General features: G+C 35.0%; 1 protein-coding gene and 2 long non-coding RNA genes across 6 annotated transcripts in view; 2 read left to right on the top strand and 1 right to left on the bottom strand.

The window, feature by feature from the left end:
• The window catches only part of LOC139963628 (homeobox protein GBX-2-like), a 183,004-nt gene extending 178,412 nt beyond the window's left edge, over nucleotides 1-4,592 (top strand). The window contains exons 1-3 of one of the 2 annotated variants that reach the window (XR_011791644.1): nucleotides 178-1,443; nucleotides 1,881-1,995; nucleotides 3,808-4,592. Coding sequence is in view for 1 of the 2 variants with exons in the window: in XM_071964630.1 (XP_071820731.1) it covers nucleotides 1,881-1,995; nucleotides 3,808-3,961 (269 nt within the window). In the remaining variant the exon portion in view is untranslated. Of the gene's footprint in view, nucleotides 1-177; nucleotides 1,444-1,880; nucleotides 1,996-3,807 lie in introns of those variants that run through there. The other variant, XM_071964630.1, reaches the window with a different exon arrangement.
• Nucleotides 4,593-9,602: 5,010 nt separating this feature from the next.
• On the bottom strand, nucleotides 9,603-13,258 carry LOC139963644 (uncharacterized). Of its 3 annotated transcripts, none has more exons than XR_011791709.1 (3): nucleotides 13,100-13,258; nucleotides 11,183-11,359; nucleotides 9,603-11,112 (listed from the first exon to the last, which is right to left on the bottom strand). It is a non-coding gene; the product is annotated as an uncharacterized lncRNA (long non-coding RNA). The 3 variants fall into 3 exon arrangements; XR_011791708.1 differs by lacking the exon at nucleotides 13,100-13,258 and adding an exon at nucleotides 11,646-11,680 and having other exon boundaries at nucleotides 11,183-11,580; XR_011791707.1 differs by lacking the exon at nucleotides 13,100-13,258 and having other exon boundaries at nucleotides 11,183-12,420.
• Nucleotides 13,259-16,394: 3,136 nt separating this feature from the next.
• Nucleotides 16,395-23,420, top strand: LOC139963645 (uncharacterized). The gene is made up of 3 exons (XR_011791710.1): nucleotides 16,395-18,207; nucleotides 18,870-19,017; nucleotides 20,305-23,420. It is a non-coding gene; the product is annotated as an uncharacterized lncRNA (long non-coding RNA).
• Nucleotides 23,421-23,677: the final 257 nt, after the last annotated feature.

Below are 23,677 nucleotides of genomic sequence, written 5' to 3'. Positions count from 1 at the left end.
ATGAGAAGCAATAGTTATCGACCATCAGTGGTCTATGTTATGAAGAAACATTCCAAAATTTGTATTCCAATATAAGAAAATATCACAAGTGTAATGGTCCTTTGCAAATATATAGAAGTAGAATGATTGATCTATATATACATGTATAGAACAACAAGATACCCTTGATGTTTCCAGTACTGGAGATGATATATTGAAGTGTTTATCATGCCCTAATATCCACATTAGTTCCCGTGTCAATACTTTGTGCAATAAGCTTGAACTAAGCCTACAAAAGCAATACCAAAAGAAGTAGATAATTAGCAGCTATTTGGGCACTTTTTAATCCAGGTACATTCCACGTGGTGCAAGGATTGTTGGGAGTTGTTAAACATGTTAGCTTACGCTATATACATATGCCTATGGGCCAGATGAAACCGCCGCACAGCCAGCCGCCAGACGGTGCTTCTCCTTTAAGTTTTGAAACGCTGGAACATAAAAAACTAATTACTTTGTACATGTAAAGGCGGGTTTCACTGCTGAAATTAAAAGCAAAGTCTAGAACGTTGCTCGCGCAATTTGAGTTTTTAATTTTATATAAATAGACTAAGAATATTTCTTTAGAGAATGGCGGATTTCACCGCAGAGCTACGTCAAATGCCTATACATAAACACAAAATACAAAGACAAACACTTAATTAAATTAGACCTCGTAGTCATACGAACATTGCCTACTTGATCAGACAAAGGTTATGATTAATAACCTCACTGCTTACTGTTTGCTGTAATTACTGATCAGGAAGTAAAACAACAGTGAAAAATCAAATTTTCTTCAAATATTAATGTACTTTTTGTATTATCATTTGATTTATTCATGTTAATTTTACATAATTTATATCGGTGATGAACTAATATCCATCATTCAATAAATATGATTGAGTTAATATATGTAACACAGCTTAACGTTACATATACCTTGGAACATTTGATTCATGTATAAAAGTAGGGCCTGACGTTTCAATCAAGAGGGGGGTTATATGCAACGCAACAGGCTTGTTAAATACATATTGAATACACACGTTTTTATAACATTGTAGGACGGTTCTCTTAAAGAATCAAAGTGGGTATAGGGGGGTTGCATTTTCATAAATAGTAACCTCCCTCTACCTTTACAATACCTATGCACACAGGTAGTTTTACTTTCGTTCGTGTCTGCATTAGGATGGCAAAACAACTCTTGGACTTTAAATGAAGATCACCGAAAAACTACTTCATTTGATTCAAGACGTATTTTATCTGATCGTGAATATGTATGTAATCCAGTTCATCCTTCAAGATGGTGTAATTGTCTTACATTTCCGTCCTCTTTGATTCGTGGCTCCACTCCTTTACCAGGGACACTTCCCACTGGTCATCTCTTACCAAGACGTAAGCGCGCCATATTTCAAGGGGAACAATTGACAAGTGAGTTTTAGTCCTTCCACGTATACCTTTACAAGCTATGATATTATTTTTTGTTATGCCGGTAAGGTGCTCGTGGCCATTTTCACACCCAGTATATAACACTCAGGTGGCTCGCAACCATTCCCAATGTCTATAACCCACCTGATGAAACACAGTCGTCACTGCTCAGTTTCCTTGAGCGTTCCTCATGCAGGACATGATCTTAGACAGTAGTTTGGTCTTGATATATATATATATATATATATATATATATATATATATATATATATATATATATATATATATATATATATATATATATATATTATATGTATACATACATCTATGGCATCAGATATGGTATTTAGTAACAATAGTAATGAGAAATTACCTCTAAAATTATAAACAAATTGGAGCATGTCATTGCATAACATATATTTGATACTACTTTTCGTCAGGTTTAGAAAGAACTTTCAGTGCCAAGAAATACCTGGGTCTTCATGAGAGGTGTGTGCTAGCAACTAGACTAGGTCTTGAAGAGGCTCAAGTCAAAACATGGTTTCAAAACAGAAGGTTGGTCTTTGTTTCTTGCTCTGTTTTCCTTTTTGTACTCTGGAAGATAAGCCGAAACACATTGCGTTGATTAATAAGGTAATTAGCTGGAAACCAGAATGAGTCAGGTGGGGTCAGTATATATACTTTACAGTTACCCTTAAAAAGCATCTGCGGCCCTCACATACAATTTGCAAGGTTCGTATGCGTAAATCATTTGTACATAAGCAAGGATTTAAGAAAAGGTACTTCGATCTAGCGCCACCACTTTTACACAAACATACACACACCCCCATACACGGCAAAGGAAGCCACTAAATACTAACCCCTACAGCGGGTCGGACCATTTCGAGTGCTCTCGGAACTCGGTTTCGGGTGCAACTGTGCTCGGCGCTCTCGGTTCCCGAATTACGTTATTTTGCCCAGGTCTCGGAAGTTAGTTGACTCTATGTAATAACTTGTGAGACCTGCTACTCGAGATAGAGATAGATATAATAGCGGTTTTAAACGGTACTTGCAGTATTTAAAATGATATATGTACACAACCAGGTCTTGGAGGTTAGTTGACTCTATGTAATAACTTATGAGGCCTGCTACGAGATTAAGATAGATATAATAGCGGTAGTTGAAACGGTACTTGCAGTTTTTAAATGATATTTGTAAATAATCAGGTCTTGGAGGTTAGTTGACTCTATGTAATAACTTGTGAGACCTGTTATTTGAAATGACTATAGATCTAAACGTTTGAAGTGAATTTTGCAGCTTTTAAATTTGATATTTGTACACAACCAGGTCTAGGAGGTTAGTTGACTCTATGTACCAACTTGTGAGGCCTGCTACGAGATAAAGATAGATGTAATAGCGATTTGAAACGGTACTTGAAGTTTTTAAAATGATATATGTACACAACCAGGTCTTGGAGGTTAGTTGACTCTATGTAACAACTTGTGAGGCCTGCTACTTGAGATATAAAGATAAATACAACAGTTGCAGCTTTCTTATATACATTTGTTAACTTAAAATGTCAAGAATAAACCGTGAAACGTTTGGATATTTGGATATTTGTCTCCTATTTTCCCCTCTTTTACTTAATCGTACGTGTTACACGAGCTCGTACCCGCACTATGCACGTGAAATGTACAACATGTGCATCTACGTAGTTATGCAAGACTGTGACGTCAGGTGAGATCATTCTCGCTCGGGATCCTTACCGATGAACCGAACCGCTACACGGGTTAGTATTTAGTGGCTTCCACACGGGGCAAACAATGCTATGTCCGATTTGGTATACCATATCGGACATCGCTCTGTGGAGATAATAACTTTGCCAACGACATTTGCACGAATTTTAAGAGAAAAAGTACCAGTTTCTTTCTTTTTTGGGGGGGGGGGGGTGAAAAGGAGGGAAACTGGTGCAATATTTTGCAACTATTGAAACAACGTTGAAGATGTTTCGACTTTTTAAATTGTACCGCATACCTTTTTAAAATATTGTTTACACTAGGATTGCTTTTGAATATTCTGTTTGCCAGTGGAAAGAAAGAGAGAGGGAGGGAGGGAGGGGGGGGGGCTAAACTGCTAAAGCCCCTCAGAACTCTACTTAGTAGCGCTCCTGCCAATGAAAGTAAAGTGTTGCTGGTTTTTGCGTTAGTTTTGTGAGTACATCGTTGAATCTTCCAAGCCTTACAGAAATTACTGCATGACTGTGACAAATTATGTGACAGGAGAACAGAATATGTTCCTGTTATATGTAATGCCTCGCCTGGGTCTGCGTGATTTGAGTCAACCTATATTAACATGATTAACGATCTTCATCGGTTTCTTCCATTATAGAACAAAATGGCGGAAGGTCACTGGCAATTGTAAGGAGAAGCCCCGCTCTGTTCCAGGTCGGAACTTGAAATTTAATCGGAGGACATCTTCCAATAAAGCCATTTGGTCGAAGACAATCAAGAAATTAAAAGTTATTAGCGAGGAAATAAAATAACCACGTTTATAAATCTTTTTGAGGCTGAGCCAGTGGTACACATAAGGCTGCATTTGTATGCATGGCGAAAACGCTCTTTCCAATATTGATAGGTAAAGCGCTATCCCGATAAGTTTATTACTAAACAAGAGTATAGTAATTTGAAGCCCTTTTCTATGCTCTGACAGAGTTATCCTCAGTTGTCCATTGAAGACAAATATTGCAACAGACGGTCATTATACATGGTTTTCCTGCGTTTTTGTTTACCGGTATAAAACTGTTTTTGTCTTTTTGCTAGAAGTATTTACAAATACCCGTTTTCAGAACTAAGACATAGAAAAACAAGAACTTTGGGGTTATCATGCATTCAAGAAAATGTCTTAAAATGTTTATTCAGTTTTTTTCCTATGAACCACTTTGATTCAGAATATCGCAATTCCTGTAAAGTATAGTTGCTATGGAGACAATGAATCATTATTTAAGGTATTTATTATGTTGTTCATTTTCTGTGGTGTGTCCCTTATCTGTAAATACAAACATGGAGTGGTGATTATAAATCATATTCATGACGGTAATGCATCTTATCATCAGTTAATTGATATTATAAAATCATAACCACAACCTTAACTAGTCTTTGTCAAGAATGTCTAGAAATAATTTTAATGATAAGTCTTTGATTACCCCTGGAATTAAACAAATCAATTTCTCCAAGAATAAATCTATGGTAAGTGTACATTAATAATCCTAATCATAAGATTAAACTTATGTCATATAGAATTGCATTAAAACGATGATTATCCGACCTGCTAAATAAGCATGTTAATGTTTTGATGGATTAAAGATTGGAAAGGCTCCAGATGTTGACGGTATTCGGCTTAAATTTGTATTAAATCCTTTTTCCACTATACGTGCTATATCCTCTGTATTGGTCAATATCTCCAACGATGTCTTTTCAGCTGGGATCTTAATGCACAAAAGTTATTCCATTATTCAAAGAGAGTGATACAACTTTGCCAGAACTTATGGACCTATTAGTTTACTTCCTCCATTAATAACCTTCGTAGGAGTGTCATAGAGAAAAAGGTTACCTACTTTCTTAACACAAGAATGATATTTTTTGTTATAATTTTCAGTTTGAATTGATAGGGAGGGTCACTGCACTTACCCTGCTTTATTATCAACTATCAACAGTAAACATTCTCAGCTTGATCAGATGACAGTTGATAATTTAATATGTACTTTTAAAGAAATATTTTACATTGGGATTTGTGGGAATGCTTATAATATGATTTCCAGTTATTTATCCAACAGGACTTACAGAACAGATGGATCAAACTATTTACAATGATTGAAACTTAGAAGGTCTTCAACAAATCAGTTATGCCTTGAATTAGACTTCTTAAAGATTAAAGTTATTGACTCGTACAACACTAATGGGCGTAGGAGCCCAATTTAGTACCCACAATTTCGAATTTCAAAGGTGAGGGGATCTCAACGGTATGCCCTTCCATAATTATTACATTTTTCGGACACAGCATTACATCACCCCTCCCCTTCCCCCACCAACAAATATGTTATTTTTAGTGCTAACTTGCTCCGACCTAATCCATTGATTCAGGGTACTTGATTCTTTCAGAATTTATTATGTCTAGTACAAACAATACAAAATAATGATTACAGTGCTTTCCTATAATATATATGCAAGTTGTGCAACTCTAAAGTTGCTATTTCATGCTGCGATTCAGCATGAGGAAAGGGGTTTTGATGCCATTTTTGTTTACCAAAGTAACCATGTTAGAGCTGTCAGAGTTTTATACTAAAAAGTATTAAGTTCTTAAACCTAAGCAAATTTCAGGGTTCTATAGCTTTCCTCAATATTAATTTATGAAGTTGATAAGTTGCTCCGATGTACAAAAGAGGTCATCTTTGACAGCCAATAACTCAAACGCGTCATGCTAAAAAAAATCTGATTATTTTTTCAGGGAGAGATATAGTACCACCCTGTTTGCAAAAAGAAATCAGGAGGGTGTTTAGCCTTATTTTGAAATGAAAAATTCCCGATGTTTGGGATTTAAAATAAATAAAAGCGCTTTTGCTGTTTTGATATTACACATGTTTTGAGCCAAGGTATATTGTACTTCAAGGTCATTCAATTCAATACTGTGCAGTTAATAATGTCATATAAACAAAAACTATTTGCAATGTACTTGTCTGTTTCTGGTTTAATTCATTTAATTAAAAGACTTTACTATAAAATGAATGTCAACCAGTACATACATGTACAGCGTGTACAGTACATACCTTTATTGCGTGTACACGTACATTGTGTATGAGGTTAGGCGTAAACATACTGTAGTCTTCTGGACCTCATTGTCCCTATACAAATGGAACCCCAAATACGCCATACGTGATACCGTTAGTGTTTATAATGAAACCACCAATAACACATCTAATTAGCTATCCCACCCAAAGAGTATATAGAAACTTTGTTTTTGCACAGCGTTGGCTGTAATAAACACCAGAGGAAAAGGTTTTATCCCTAGTTGTAAAAGTATCGTTAAACCATACTAACAACTAATATAGGTCTATTGGACAAAACCATGTATGTTCAAGTCCACAATTAATCCTACGCTATTTGGGATGAGAATGAAAAGTTCAAAAAGTAACAATTTCTTACAAGTATGTAGCCTGTAGTTTATGACTTACTGTTTTTAAACTAATTTAGTAAACGAGTGTACTTACCCGGTACATAAGGAGGGGGTCAACGGGACAGTGGTTTGACAACCCTTCTATAGTGTCGCGAATTTATCAAGAAATTTCCAAAAATTAACAAAATACGTACGATACTACCAGTGGCGTAGGAAGGTGCTTTAGAGTGGGGGGGGGGGGCTGAAGACTGATGGCCGGCCTGGGGGAGGGGTCTAAGGGGAGGGGGTGTCCCCCTTTGGATTTTTTTTGGCATTTCCAGGTGGCCTCAGATGCAATTTGGTGCAATATAGCACACTTCAACACCCACTCCATTTTATAAATAATTTTGCAGCATTTTCACCTGGCCTTAGATGCAATTTGGTGCTCCAAAGCAGATTTTTTTTTTCTGATTGAAAGGGGTTTTCTGACTTGCGAAGTGGGGGAGGGGAATGATACTTCCGCCCCACCATATTTTTCACTGGGGGGCTGGCGCCCCCAGCCCCCCGGTTCCTACGCCCTTGGATACTACGAACTTCATCCAGGAAAGAAGAATTCGGAAGCGAAGACTATAAAGTATGCAGATAATATGACGTCAAACTGATACCATTGATAGCTATACAATCATCTTTCCGTAGGTTTACAATGCAGTGAAAATACGGCCGACATACTTAGCTTGATTCACCATGAGCTTAACATCTAAAAATAATAATATCATTTTTAAAAAGGAAAACTAAATGAATTAAACGTAACAGGAAGTAAATCATTTTAATTGCTGTCATCATCAAAATAGAAATAACGTTTAACATTTACCACTGTCAACTAAATTCAGTGATTACAAGCCTATATAAGTCTCTACTGGGATACAGTAACTCAGCGACGCTTGGATCTGTATGTTCTGTCGTATATATATATATATATAACGCTGATGGAACATTGTTGATAGGGATCTCTCTGATATTAGATCTGTATGTTCTGTTATATATAGATAACGCTGATAACAAATATTTTCAATGGAATGTGTACTCACATGAGTTTACGAGTGGTAAACGGGACAATACTTTGTTTCCCAATATCTGTTTAAATCCAAACCTCTCGGGAAGTCAGGAAGGTAAAATTACCTACAAACTTCAACACCTGATAACAATTATCGTTATGTTATAGTTTAAAGTGTATCCCGGTATAAAACCTAAGTGATCCTCTCGAAAATTAAATCCTCATCCATAAGGAATCATTTTCTCAGCCCACGAAAAGATGCAGGTCTCTGACAACTATTGATCCTGAATTCATGGTACGACACTTTGGATTACGAAATCATGGCGAAATATTCACAAGGTAAAATCCTGGGATATTGATCCAATGAGAATAATTTGCACAAACATTTCCATGGATGAAGAGCACGTTCAGAAGGTTGCAGTGTCTTATTGATGCCTTTGAAGTAAATATTATTTAACTAAATGGTTACACTATCACCAGCAGTCCCCGTACAACGAGCCTATTCAAGCTATAACTTAATACAATACTGTATGATCTGGACTTTTCACAAAGCTAAAGCCACCTGCGGTTTTCTTCTCATTCAGAATGGGATTTAACTCGTATTGTAATGCTAATCTTACCGGATGTTTACTCGCATGTCGAAATTATTCCTGACTCACGTGTATGGAAAATCAAAATACCCACTAATGATATATTCCAATTTGATTCTGTCGGAAAAATTGGATCATTGCTCAATGCCGGTCTTGTTTTGAACCGGTACTCCAGGTTTTACAACTGAAAATGAAAGCTTATAGGCAATAAAGTTTGATTATCGGTTAAAACTTAGACCGATTGTCTGAGTAATAATAATCGGAGTTGATCATTGTTAATCAAGGTTCTTCGACCGGCAATGCTAGATTATGGGCTAATTAACCGGACTAATCGTTTGTATCCATATATGCCATACGTCCATAACGAGCAATATTTCGATGGTCATCCTGTTTAAATTATGTACATTATAACAAGTTGGCCTTTAACTCCCATCAACTCTTAATCTCAACCTCAACTATACCAGCCTCACCTGTTTGAGAGTTACTGTATAGCTATGACTTTCTGTGTGACCTTGATGCATGAAAGGAAAAGAGTATAGCTTGAAATTACATGTCAGTACATCGACTACATGTTACACAGACAGGGGCGGCGATTTGTTACAAATATTGGGGGGGGGGGGGAGGACGCGCTTTATGATATTTTGTGTATATACACACACATTTCGAAAAAAAAGGTAAAAACTATACTTTCGGTGAAAATGTGTGACATTTTTGGGTGACATTGAGTAACAAATTGTGTCACGGTTAGACAGGCGCGTAGTGAGGAATTTGCCAAGGGAGGGGCGAAGCTTGCTTTAAGAAAATTTTGGCCGTAAATGCCTCCCAGATCGCTGAAAATGGCACTTCCCAGGCCTTGTAAGTTGCATCTAAGCATTTTCTATTTTGAAATTACTAGCGATATCATAAATAAATACAAAAACTATGCTCGAGGGGCGGGGCGGTCGCCCACTTTCGCCCCACCCCTTGGCTACGCGCCGGCGGTTATAAATCTTGTAGGAAACAGGCCAAATGGAAACCCAGTGAACCCATATCGACGTGGATCATTATGATTGTACGTACTTACACTCATACACAAGAGATGTACAGATATTATGATAATAATCATGAGTTACAACTTGCTATACGGTCACAGGTCACAGAAACGACCACGAAGTGTCATTTACCTCATGCAGCATGTTTTGGATGAAGTTTTAGCCACCGCAAAATATGATTTGGATAAACAATCTCACGCATTATTTTCTATTTAGAGCAACACAAGAAAACTATGCCACCAAATATTGGGGGGGGGGATAGTAGATACTATATCCCCACCTAAAATATTGGGGGCATGCCCCCGTTCCCCCCATGATCGCCGCCCATGTACACAGAGATAACGATGTTGACAATACATCTCTGATTAGTTTTCTTTTATTGCTTCCATTGACATTACAACATACATATCAATAATTTTCATTATAAGATTCTACGATATGAACTTATGATATACGAACAGATAAACGGGATGGATAGGTTGTGATTGTATCATAATGAGAGACCAGGATCGCCTCAAAGGGAACAAGTGTGTTTGGTTGCAAAATTATATATTGTACAAGCATACAGAAATATGGAAGATACCAAGAACAATTACAAAATAAAGGAATAATTATTACCATGGAAATACCTAATATCATAAACCGCAATGCAGTGATTTCATCCATATTTATCTGTTAGTCGGTGTTTGTATAGTAATGTACTTATATTCAGTTTTGCGGGATGGGGCTTGTGTTATATTGGTAAACTTTATGGCTTCATCATATCCAATTGGTTTAAAGCAAATACGACAAAAACTGAATAACAATGAAGAGATCATGAATATTCATTAATCATCAACCAGCACCTAATAAGAAGAAGCAAAATTACGATGCAAGAAGAATGAAAGATATGTATGGAGAGCCGATCATCGCATTTAAGAGTAATGTTAAATATACAGAACATTATCTTCGCTACTATCATGTTAAAATCTTACTATAATACGTCAAAGTCACGTGTTCCTATTGTCTTCAAGTAAACATCATTAGAGATCATAATAATGGAACAAAGAACTGGATTAAAAAACAAAACATGTTATTGTTATTAATTAATGTCTAAGACAATGTTTTAGTATGATTTTGAGTTACACAATCAGTGGTTGAACGGTAGACAGCCAGTCATTGTTATTATGATAACATTGAACAATATTCTTCTAATATTCACTGTATTACGCGTGAGTAATATGAAAGATTAATTCATAATATAGAATATGAGGAACGAAAGAAATCAACTAAACATCGAAAGAAAGTAAAATTAATAAATGGTTGAAGTAGTATGAAATCTAACAATTAATGACTAAATATAACATTAATTAGAGCAAGTATTAGTTGTAGTCTTATAATTGTTCTAATTCGAAGGAAAATATCGGAATATAAAGAAATAAAGAAGATCTTTAATAAAATGAAACCAGTAGAATCATTTATAAGGCGCATCAAAATAACAATGAAAGAACAAATGAGAAGTATATATACTATACAGAGCCGATCTTGGTATTTAAGAATTACTTGATATATACATAATATTATCAGCTTTACTACGAAAAAATGATTTAATGCTAAACAATCACTAGTTAACGTTCTCCTTATATTAGAGAAGGCTGTTAATGAAGCAATTAATGAAGACAAAATGTAAAATTTCAATAGTTATTCAAATATACAAGTCTTGTATCTTAACGAATATTTCAGAAACGGTATCTCTAATATTAAATGTAATTTTTCTAAAATGCGTGAGTGGCCTAAAGTGACTTGCTCGTCCATAGCTTACCTATCATATAATATTAAAATGATCGATAGCTTACCTATCACATATTATTAAATATGATCGATAGCTTACCTATCACATAATATTAAATATGATCGATAGCTTACCTATCATGTAATATTAAATATGATCGATAGCTTACCTATCATGTAATATTAAAATGATCGATAACTTACCTATCACATAATATATCAATGATTGACAACTTTCCTATCACACAATATTACAATGATCGAATAATGAATAATTACAATGATTGAATATTAAAATGATCGATAGCTTACCTATCACATATTATTAAATATGATCGATAGCTTACCTATCATGTAATATTAAAATGATCGATAACTTACCTAGTATTACAATGATCGATAGCTAACCTATCATGTAATATTAACATGATCGATAGCTAACCTATTAAAATGATCGATAGCTTACCTATCATGTAATATTAAAAGGATCAATAGCTTACCTATCACATAATATTACAATGATCAATAGTTTACCTATCACATAATATTAAAATGATCGATAGCTTACCTATCACATAATATTAACATCGATAGCTTACCTATCACATAATATTACAATGATCGATAGCTTACCTATCACATAATATTAAATATGATCGATAGCTTACTATCATGTAAAATTAAAATGATCGATATCTTACCTATCATGTAATATTAATGATCGATAACTTACCTATCATGTAATATTAAATATGATCGATAGCTTACCCATCACATAATATTACAATGATCGACAACTTACCTATCACATAATATTACAATGATCGATAGCATCACATAATATTAACATGATCGATAACTTAACTATCACATAATATATCAATGATCAATAACTTACCTATCACATAATATTGCAATGATCGATAGCTTACCTATCTCGTAATATTAAATATGATCGATAGCTTACCTATCATGTAATATTAAATATGATCGATAGCTTACCTATCATGTAATATTAAATATGACCGATAGCTTACCTATCACATAATATTACAATGATCAATAACTTACCTATCACATAATATTGCAAGGATCGATAGCGTACCTATCACGTTATTAAATATGATCGATAGCTTATATCATGTAATATTAAAATAATCGATAGCTTACCTATCATGTAATACTAAATATGATCGATAGCTTACCTATCATGTAATATTAAATATGATCGATAGCTTGCATATCATGTAATATTAAAATAATCGATAGCTTACCTATCATGTAATATTAAATATGATCGATAGCTTACCTATCATGTAATATTAAATATGATCGATAGCTTACCTATCATGTAATATTAAATATGATCGATAGCTTACCTATCATGTAATATTAAATATGATCGATAGCTTACCTATCATGTAATATTAAATATGATCGATAGCTTGCATATCATGTAATATTAAATATGATCGATAGCTTGCATATCATATAATATATCAATGATTGACAACTTTCCTATCACACAATATTACAATGATCGAATAATGAATAATTACAATGATTGAATATTAAAATGATCAATAGCTTACCCATCACATATTATTAAATATGATCGATAGCTTACCTATCATGTAATATTAAAATGATCGATAACTTACCTAGTATTACAATGATCGATAGCTTACCTATCAAGTAATATTAAATATGATCGATAGCTTATATCATGCAATATTAAAATGATCGATAGCTTACCTATCATGTAATATTAACATGATCGATAGCTAACCTATTAAAATGATCGATAGCTTACCTATCATGTAATATTAAAATGATCAATAGCTTACCTATCACATAATATTAAAATGATCGATAGCTTACCTATCACATAATATTACAATGATCGATAGCTTACCTATCACATAATATTAAATATGATCGATAGCTTACCTATCATGTAATATTAAAATGATCGATATCTTACCTATCATGTAATATTAAAATGATCGATAGCTTACCTATCTCGTAATATTAAATATGATCGACAACTTACCTATCACATAATATTACAATGATCGATAGCTTACCTATCACATAATATTAACATGATCGATAACTTAACTATCACATAATATATCAATGATCAATAACTTACCTATCACATAATATTGCAAGGATCGATAGCTTACCTATCACGTAATATTAAATATGATCGATAGCTTACCTATCATGTAATATTACATTTGATCGATAGCTTACCTATCATGTAATATTAAATATGATCGATAGCTTACCTATCACGTAATATTAAATATGATCGATAGCTTACCAATCATGTAATATTACATTTGATCGATAGCTTACCTATCATGTAATATTACATTTGATCGATAGCTTACCTATCATGTAATATTAAATATGATCGATAGCTTACCTATCATATAATATATCAATGATCAATAACTTACCTATCACATAATATTGCAAGGATCGATAGCTTACCTATCTCGTAATATTAAATATGATCGATAGCTTACCTATCATGTAATATTAAATATGATCGATAGCTTACCTATCATGTAATATTAAAATGATCGATAGCTTACCTATCATGTAATATTAAAATGATCGATAGCTAACCTATCATGTAATATTAAAATGATCGATAGCTTGCCTATCACATAATATTAAAATGATCGATAGCTTACCTATCATGTAATATTAAAATGATCGATAGCTTACCTATCATGTAATATTAAATATGATCGATAGCATACCTATCACACAATATTAACATGATCGATAACTTAACTATCACATAATATATCAATGATCAATAACTTACCTATCACAAAATATTGCAAGGATCGATAGCGTACCTATCACGTTATATTAAATATGATCGATGGCTTACCTATCATGTAATATTAAAATGATCGATAGCTTACCTATCATGTAATATTAAATATGATCGATAGCTTACCTATCATGTAATATTAAAATGATCGATAGCTTACCTATCATGTAATATTAAAATGATCGATAGCTAACCTATCATGTAATATTAAAATGATCGATAGCTTGCCTATCACATAATATTAAAATGATCGATAGCTTACCTATCATGTAATATTAAAATGATCGATAGCTTACCTATCATGTAATATTAAATATGATCGATAGCATACCTATCACATAATATTAACATGATCGATAACTTAACTATCACATAATATATCAATGATCAATAACTTACCTATCACATAATATTGCAAGGATCGATAGCGTACCTATCACGTTATATTAAATATGATCGATGGCTTACCTATCATGTAATATTAAAATGATCGATAGCTTACCTATCATGTAATATTAAATATGATCGATAGCTTACCTATCATGTAATATTAAAATGATCGATAGCTTACCTATCATGTAATATTAAAATGATCGATAGCTTACCTATCACATACTATTAACATGATCGATAACTTAACTATCACATAATATATCAATGACCAATAACTTACCTATCACATAATATTGCAAGGATCGATAGCGTACCTATCACGTTATATTAAATATGATCGATGGCTTACCTATCATGTAATATTAAAATGATCGATAGCTTACCTATCATGTAATATTAAATATGATCGATAGCATACCTATCACATAATATTAACATGATCGATAAAATCACATAATATATCAATGACCAATAACTTACCTATCACATAATATTGCAAGGATCGATAGCGTACCTATCACGTTATATTAAATATGATCGATGGCTTACCTATCATGTAATATTAAAATGATCGATAGCTTACCTATCATGTAATATTAAATATGATCGATAGCTTACCTATCATGTAATATTAAAATGATCGATAGCTAACCTATCATGTAATATTAAAATGATCGATAGCTTGCCTATCACATAATATTAAAATGATCGATAGCTTACCTATAACATAATATATCAATGATCGATAACTTACCTATCATATAATTGTAAAATGATTGTTAAGTTTGATTCTCCTTTAGTCTCACAAACAAGTAGAAACTTTAAAAGATGCAGTCAATTAAACACTTTAAGGAAATAATAAAATGAAAAGTGAAACACAGAGAGCATACCATTGTATTTAGTGTTTACTTAATATACAGAACATTAGCAGTATAAATTATCATATTCAATCTTGTTAAATTATGTAAGCTCACGTGATTGTATTATCTTAAAAAGATATGGCTTTACTTAGGACTAAAATAACAACGTAGGGTAAATGAAGCCGATAAAATATTAACAAGAGCCCAACGGTCACTATGGTTCCTTGGTAAGTGGAATATTAAAGTGTTGTACGTCATCACTCATTATCATAATATTTATGTCTACATGTACCAGCTACTAAACAACAACTGTTTACCAAGTTTTGCTACAACCCGACTTACGGTTGCGGTGTTATTGCAATGGAGAGAAAATGTGGGCTCAGATGGTCCAAAAATATTGGGCCCCAAAATTCGGGCCCAAGAAGTTGCCCCAAAATTCATTTTAGTTGGAAATAAAATCTGGTCCCACCAGCTCAAAACTGGTTGCGGATTTTTTGGGGGCCCAGATATTAACCAGCAACTGTATACCTAGTTTGGCTAAAATCCGACAATAATACAACTACATAGCAAGTATGACAAATATGCATCACCCCGTTGTTGAGTCATCGCGGACTCAAGCAAATGTCACAGACGCACACATACACGCGCGCCATCACCACCGCCAGGTTGGTGGCTACAGGTTCATGAAGCCTTCGACTCTTGTTAAATTTAAGACATTACGTAATCGATACGTCACAGTTTAAATCCGAATGTAGTAAAAGGAGGAATACAGAAACCACAGTAAAGTGTAATCATGCACTCCTAGTTACCGAGTGTATGTGGATACCATATGTACAGATTATCACAAAAGCATTAAAAACATGTCTGCTTAGGAAAAAGTTAGAAATATTAACAGAATTATGAGCGTTTATGTATTGTTCTGAGTAGTAAAGTGTTAGTCGGGAAAGGGTGAGGGGGGGGGGGTGTTGGTAGGGAGGTGGAGATATGGGTCTGGAATGAATATGGAAATGAATATGGGTCTGGATGAATTGTATCATTATATACAATTGGACCAATGAAGGATGTTATACCCTGCACCGATGATTACGTGGAGGCTGAGAGCAGGTCACCAGCAATACCTGACCAGGGACACACGAGTAGGTGTACAAACCTTTCTCTTCATTTACGCAAGTAACGAAGACTTTGTTACATACCAGGAAAATAAAATTAAAAAAAATACTGCATATTACCATTTAATTCCAATTCTACAATAAGCGTTCTGGTCATAGGCGTAGGAGGCGGGGGAATGGGGGGGGGGGCTGCAGCCCCCCAACCAATTTTGTTTGGTGAAAATTCGGGCAATATGCTGAGAATTTTTCGGGCACCTACTGAAAGAAGAAAAATTTGTAGTGTATTTTTTCGATTTTTTTTGGTGAAAATTCGGGCAATTATGCTGAGCATTTTTCGGGCACCTACCTGTACTGAAAGAAGAAAAATCTGCAGTGTGTTTTTTGATTTTTTTTGTGAAAATTCGGGCAATATGCAGAGCATTTTTCGGGCACCCACTGAAAGAAGAATAATTTGCAATGTGTTTTTCAATGGTTATAATGATATTATTATTATCGTTATTATTGTAACGACTTCCCCAATAATTATAACCAATATGGAAGGGTAATAACACGGAAAATATATCAAAATTTTTCTCGCTTTGCGCACGTTCAACATCTTAATGTGCATATCATATAGGCATTCATCGGTTATTTGCATGTGATATACCCGATGATGTGTAATACCCGATGAACTCCTATATGATATGCACATGACGATATAAAGCGCGCGCGGAGCGCGCGAAAAGTTTTGGTTATATTTTTTCGGGCAGGTCGTTACAGCCCCCCCCCCAAATCAAATTAGGCTCCTACGCCTATGGTTCTGGTGGTGGTGAAAATGACTACTATAATATCTACTTGGTCACCAATGTGGTGGGTACGTCACTTAACCCCTCTAACACTCCCTCCAACACCCCAACCCGCCCCTCCACATACACACAGAGAGTAAGGTAGGGATTGTGCTCTCTTTCTTCCCTCTCTCAATAGTTAACATCCAAGATATATATAGTCTCCTATATAAATAGTCTCCTTATCTCTCTACAAGATCCATTCACAATGAATGTAAAAGTTACAGTCTTCATCAAGTCAACATTCCATTGTCTTGAGAATATAGGCATTTGATGACGTCACAATCATACTAGACTAGTTGCATGTGTATTATACTGGAGCTCTATCTGGCGCTGCACTGCAAAAACTACGGTGTTAAAATCCTGGTGTCAACAAACCGGTGTTAACTTCGGTGTTACTTGTACACCGAAAAGAGTCAACGAATATCACGCCACTCAAATAAACCAATCATTTTACGGTGTTATCCGACAATTTTTCTACGTCACCCGAAAACGCTTTCGGTATTGGTCTATAGTTGATGTTTAGATTAATACAGTGGCGTAGGAAGGTACTTTTGAGTGGGGGGCTGAAGATGGATGGCCGGCCTGGGGGAGGGGTCTAAGGGGAGGGGGGATTTTTTTTTGCATTTCCAGGTGGCCTCAGATGCAATTTGGTGCAATATAGCACACTTCAACCCACCCACTCCATTTTGTATATAATTTTGCATTTTCACCTGGCCTTAGATGCAATTTGGTGCTCTAAATGAGATTTTTTTCTCATTTGGAAATGAAAAAGGGGTTTTCTGACTTGCGAAGCGGGGGGGGGGGGGGCGGAATGATACTTCCGCCCCTCCACATTTTTTCCCCGGTTCCTACGCCCTTGGATTAATATGCAAATAAGGCCCAACGTGAGTGCAGTGCGCGACGGTACATTTCAGTGTGGTTCATGTACACATTGTGTGCACGATCGACTGTGCGCTGTACGTACAAACGTAAACGCACATACCTTACTATACCATTTCCGCGCCATATCGTGCGTTGACTGTGATATTTTGCGGAATTGAGGGTTTCGAAGCCCAAATCCAGTATTACAAGATGCCCCTTATACGGCTATTCGCAACGAAACAAAGAAAATCTTTGTTTTTTGAGAGTATTGAGATTTAGTTGCAATCGGTAAGTGTTTATTGTGCAAATTTTTGTTGTAAATGTAGCGTTATTGATCGAGAAAAGAACTTAATAGACAAGCCTAACAGTTAGTAGTTGGACAAAGCCTTACGTTAGGCTAGCCTAATATAAGCCTAGGCGTGAAAACAGCTAGCGTTATGCCACTGAGTGTTGGGTCGATTAATCGGTTTTCAATATCGGTATCGGACTATCGGCCTATATTTGACATTACTCTCATTAGTGATTAAATATTGGTATCGATAAAATTTGCTCTAATTGCAGATGTTAAGCAGAAATTGAATTAACCATAAAATACAACCCAAACAATTAAGTGCCTGTATGCATTGTAACAAAGTGTTGAATTATATACATTACTGTGGAAAGTACAGGCAATCACTATAAATCAGATGTATCTAGGGAAAGTGAACCAAATTGTTTCAAATAAAATAAATTTGCACTTTGTTGATATTTCACAAATGTATACGTGTTCATGTGTTTGTTTTTTACACTGATAAATAGCTTTGAAGCCAACCTGCATTTTCTCTATTAATACATGTTTTGTAATTTATGTGGTAAAACTATATGTGTTTTGGAATTGAGATGTGGAGGATAAAGTGGCTGTTATACTAATACATTTTCTTACATCTTATTTCTTACCCCTTTATGTTTAGCCAAAAAGAAGTTTGCGATTGAAGAGGAGGATCAAGTCATATTGGTAGATAGAACTGATGGCCCCGAGATAGATGAAGAGATTTTAGCACCATTACTTGAGGCTGAACCAAACAATGATATTATGGTATTGAGAAGAGGTGAAAAGGGGTGAGTACTTCAATAACACATGTCTGGCCTAGCCATTATTAAAGTTTTAATGTGGGCTAGTTGTGTGGTTTAAAGTGAACAGGGATGTGCCTATTTGATTCTGAGTGCCATCTAAATTTGGATACAAACTACAGGGCTGGTATTAAAAAAATGTTGCCGAAGTTAAAGTTACGGAGATGTATTATACAGAGTTGATAAATTTGGCTATTTTTACATAAGTGCTGGCTGTCAGTACCCGGTACCGACCAGCATGGGCACATCCTTGAGTGAATCTGTATAGATGCCAAAGTGCCGTCCACTTAATTGCCAGATTTTTCAAAAAGTATCCTGAATAACTTGAATCCATTGAATCAAATTGCGCTTAGATCTAAAGAATGATAAAATAGTATAGAGTGGCCACAATACATTGCCTTGCCCAAGGACACAAATGCAGTGCCTTGCCAGGGCTCGAACCTGTGATTCTGTTTTAGCCAACCGACCACCATGCTCCTCTAGTACTCAAAATACTTCTTCTCTCAGAGATCATCCATGTTTCGATTCTAGTTGGTCGAAACGTTCCCACATAAGCTGAGAATTTTTTCTCCATGTTGAGTCTTTAAGCGGAGGGAAAAAGATGCTAGATATTGGGGCACATAGTAGAGGGCAGTAGTCTGTGAGAAAAGTAGCTAAGACAAGTAATAAGCTAGATCGGTCAGAAATGCTAACAGTAGCTGTGACGGGGTAAGTATAGTCCGCTCGTGACTACCCAAACCAGTAAATTTGGGGGAATTCCTGTGTCCTTCGATAGTAACTCTTGGATATTCCTAAATTTGGCTTGTAATAATCTGTTTTAGCAGGTCATATAGAATGTTAAGTGGGGTCATTGTCAGGATCCAATTAACGCCTTATTCCGATTCTTATCATTATTTGAACACTAGTAAAACCCTTATTACGGCCAATCATTTAATAGTGGGCCATGAGAGGTGCTAAAAAATTTGAGAAGTAAGGTCAATAAAGGGTCATTTGCAGAAATTGTATAAAACATAAAAAAAGCTCCACCCACGTACCCTCCCCCCATAAAAGTTGCAACACAGGAGATAGCTGTCAAAACCGAGACTATGACCCAGATAGATGATGCCCATTCCCCCCCCCCACCCTCCACCCCTGCTTCTCACATTTTGCAATTCAGGTGAAAAAATGGCCCATTAAGTATATTACAAACCGGGCCCACTTCTTCATGCCGATTGGTATATCTATTTATTGAGCCATCACAATGGAATGATTAAAAACATGTTTCTCCCTCATTAGCTTCGCCTTCCCGAGGAACTGTACCCTGTTCTGCAGATAGTGATTCCGATACAGACTTGATTTCTGATGAGGACTTGCCAAATGTTGATTTGCCCTCCTCCAGCGCTGGACTTCCTTTGAAAAGATTGAAAACTGCTCTAACAAAGACAAAATCTAACAATCCAACAGATGAAGCAGTTGAGGTAATCAAGTTTTTGTAGTAGTTTTAGTAGGCATGTAAAGCCATATTGTTTGCGCTGTTTGAATTTGATTTTTTGGCAATATCAAGCTTCTCAGATGGAAGAATGGAAGATGACAAACATGGCTCCAGACTGATAAATATACTTTTAGTTCGTAGAAATATATTTGTTCTGACGATTTTTGCTCACAGAAAAAAGTTTATGCGGTATGTTTTGGTGCAGTAACATATAATGTAGTAATGTTTGCTGTTTTTACTATGCATAGCCAAACTTAAGGCTATATTATTTAGTCGATGATTTTAGGTGTAAAGAAGTGTTGACAAACTATTGCTATAATGTAAGCACTTTGTTCTTGAAGGCGCGATTAGCTGACCAATCATCCTTTATTGTAGTCAAACGATATGCTAAACGTTATATTAAGCATCGAAAAAATCACGATTTTGAAGATAAAAAAATATAATAAAATGCTATTGTATCTCAGTAACAGTATTGTTTATTTATTGTTTCAATGCCAGTTAAAAAGTCAAGAAAAACTTTTGTATGCCAAATCGAACTTATTAAATGCTTGCATTTGGTAATGGTACATAATATAACCTAGTTCCTTGATGAGACTATGTACTAAGAAGCTATGTAGCAAATATGTTATATATCGCCTTTATTAGTACCTATCAAGGCTTGAATAAGACATGGTTACAGTTTATTAGTTCATGTCAATGCTCACACACTGAAGTGTCAAATGTCTTATGGCCCAAAAAGAAGGAATCTCAAGTTTGAAAGTTTGAGTTTGAGATTCTGATCTATAGATTTGTTGAATAGATCTATGGACCTCATGTTTGGTATACCAATTCTACACAGTAAATTTCAATTCTGTGATTAAACAGTGACTAACTCTAGGCTGTAGCCCCCCCCCCCCACAATAGCGTTTATTAGTTCCTATCAAGGCTTTAATAAGACATGGTTACAGTTTATTTAGTTCATGTCAATTCATACTTAAGTGTCAAATGTCTTATGGTCCAAAAGGAAGGAATCCCGAGTTTAAATGTTTGAGTTTGAAATTCTGATCTATAGATTTGTTGAATAGATCTATGCACCTTAAGTTTGGCTTTATACTGTATACCAATTTTACACAGTAAATTTCAATTCTGTGTTTTAACAGTGACTAACTCTAGCCCCCCCCCCCCACAAATCCCTATTTTCATTTTGCCAATCATTTTTCAGTTTGGGGGGTTCATAACATGATCTCATCAGCAGTTTTGTATGTTTGTCAAATAAGTGTTCCCCAACTATTTGGGGACTATTGTCACTTTTCTTAATCAAAAATGAAATAGTAGGCCATTCATGAAGGTATAGGAGGGCCTAAAATTTCAGTGTGGGACAAAAATGGGCCTCAATCTGAGCCCCCAAACTTAAGCCCCTACAGTAGTTGACCCTGTTGGCAATGGGTAGGGATAATGAGCTTCTGACTTCATGGCGTTTCACATATAATCCTTGTGAAACACTAAAAACTTTGATTATTAATATTCACCTCATTCTGTAAAAACACTATTTTACAAGAGGGGCCCCTTTTCAATCAATAGGGTATGTAGTATATACTGTATATGGGAAACAGACAATTAAATTACATCAGTAAATATTTGGAATTTACCTACTGTTTGTGAGATTTTACCTAGAATAAACTTTTTACATGTTTTTCAGTATATTATTTGACTAAAATCTCAACTGCCACTTGTACCTCAAATCCCACCACAGATTTTCTTCATCATACAGTGCTGCAACACATGGTTATGTGGATGATTTATGACAAATTTGTTTGTCCAAGGCACATCATTTTTAAGTAATTTAAAAAAAAATGTGATTTAAAGTTTACCAAAATTGTTGATGTTCAATCAATCAATGGATGCAGCAGACTGTCATTTTTATGCCTTTTATAGTGTTGTACTTTGTAAGCAATTATATCATTAAACATTTATTTTACTAGCAAATTATCTTACAGCAAATTATTTGTAAATACCTCTATTTTGTGGTTGGTTGGTGTGTTACATGAAGCAAGAGGTCTTTATATTAAACATTTTGGCTAGGGAGGTCTTTTTGTGAACAAAGTTTTGACAACTGTTGAGTATTTGGCATTTGTTCTATATACAGTCTGATGCATGGGTCTTTCCAGTAAGAGGATAATTCAAGATGGGTTATTTGTTAATGATATACATATAAAGAAAAATAATTTGTGTAATGGAATACGTTTTTCATAAGTTAACGAATGACCATTTCCCCTTTATTGGTCATATCATCAGTTGAATTTCCTCAAGGTTATATCAATAAATTTGTAGAGAAAAAAAAAGGAATATGACTTTCTTGTTTCAATTTTTGTTTCACTTGTTATATCAGTTTAAGTAAATGCTAGCTTTGCTGTACATGTGATACAGTGAACAATTTATACTGAGATAGAGCATGCATATGAGTCAAATTAACACTATATAAAGAGTATAAACAAATATCCTGTGGTGTTAATTCAGCACCATCTAGTGTAGAATAATATATACACCAAAGGATTAGAGTAACACCATATTTGGTGTACATATATCCTAAAATGGTGTTAAATCAACACCATGTGGTGTCACATAATTAACACCACAGAGTATAGATTCAACACCCTATTTGGTGTTAAAATAGTATTCCAAGAAGGGTGTTCATTTAACACCAGCTGGTGTGGTCAGATATACACACCAAAGGAGAATCAAATTTAACACCATCGGTGTTGAATATAACACCAGAGTTTTTTTCAGTGTGTTTGTAGTATTTGGGATATATTAATAGTTTTACTACCTAAATCTTTATTAGATCCTTCTCACTGAAATTACTGCCATCAATTTCAGAGTTGATTTAATGACGTCACAGTCCTGCTGATGACTGGCGACGCCAGATGATCATTCATCTTGCATTGAGCTGTAAGATAGAGATAAAATGAGATATATTAGGTAACATTGTTATCATAATAAATAAGTAGAACAACATACTTATTAGTAGAATAACGGGGAAGTGATACCTAAGCAACCCCCCTCCCAACCCGCCCCCCCCAGAAAAAGCGCCAGTAGTACCACGAGCCAACAAGTAATTAAACCAGCCAGCTAAACAAAACACCGCGACACAGGAAAAAAGCGAACAATGTTTCTGTTAATGGAAGGAACTCATCACTC

The sequence above is a fragment of the Apostichopus japonicus genome, chromosome 22 (assembly GCF_037975245.1).
Source record: "Apostichopus japonicus isolate 1M-3 chromosome 22, ASM3797524v1, whole genome shotgun sequence".
Lineage (NCBI taxonomy): Eukaryota > Metazoa > Echinodermata > Holothuroidea > Aspidochirotida > Stichopodidae > Apostichopus > Apostichopus japonicus.
The sequence above is the reverse complement of the archived record's forward strand: the minus strand, read 5'-3'. Positions and strand labels throughout refer to the sequence as shown.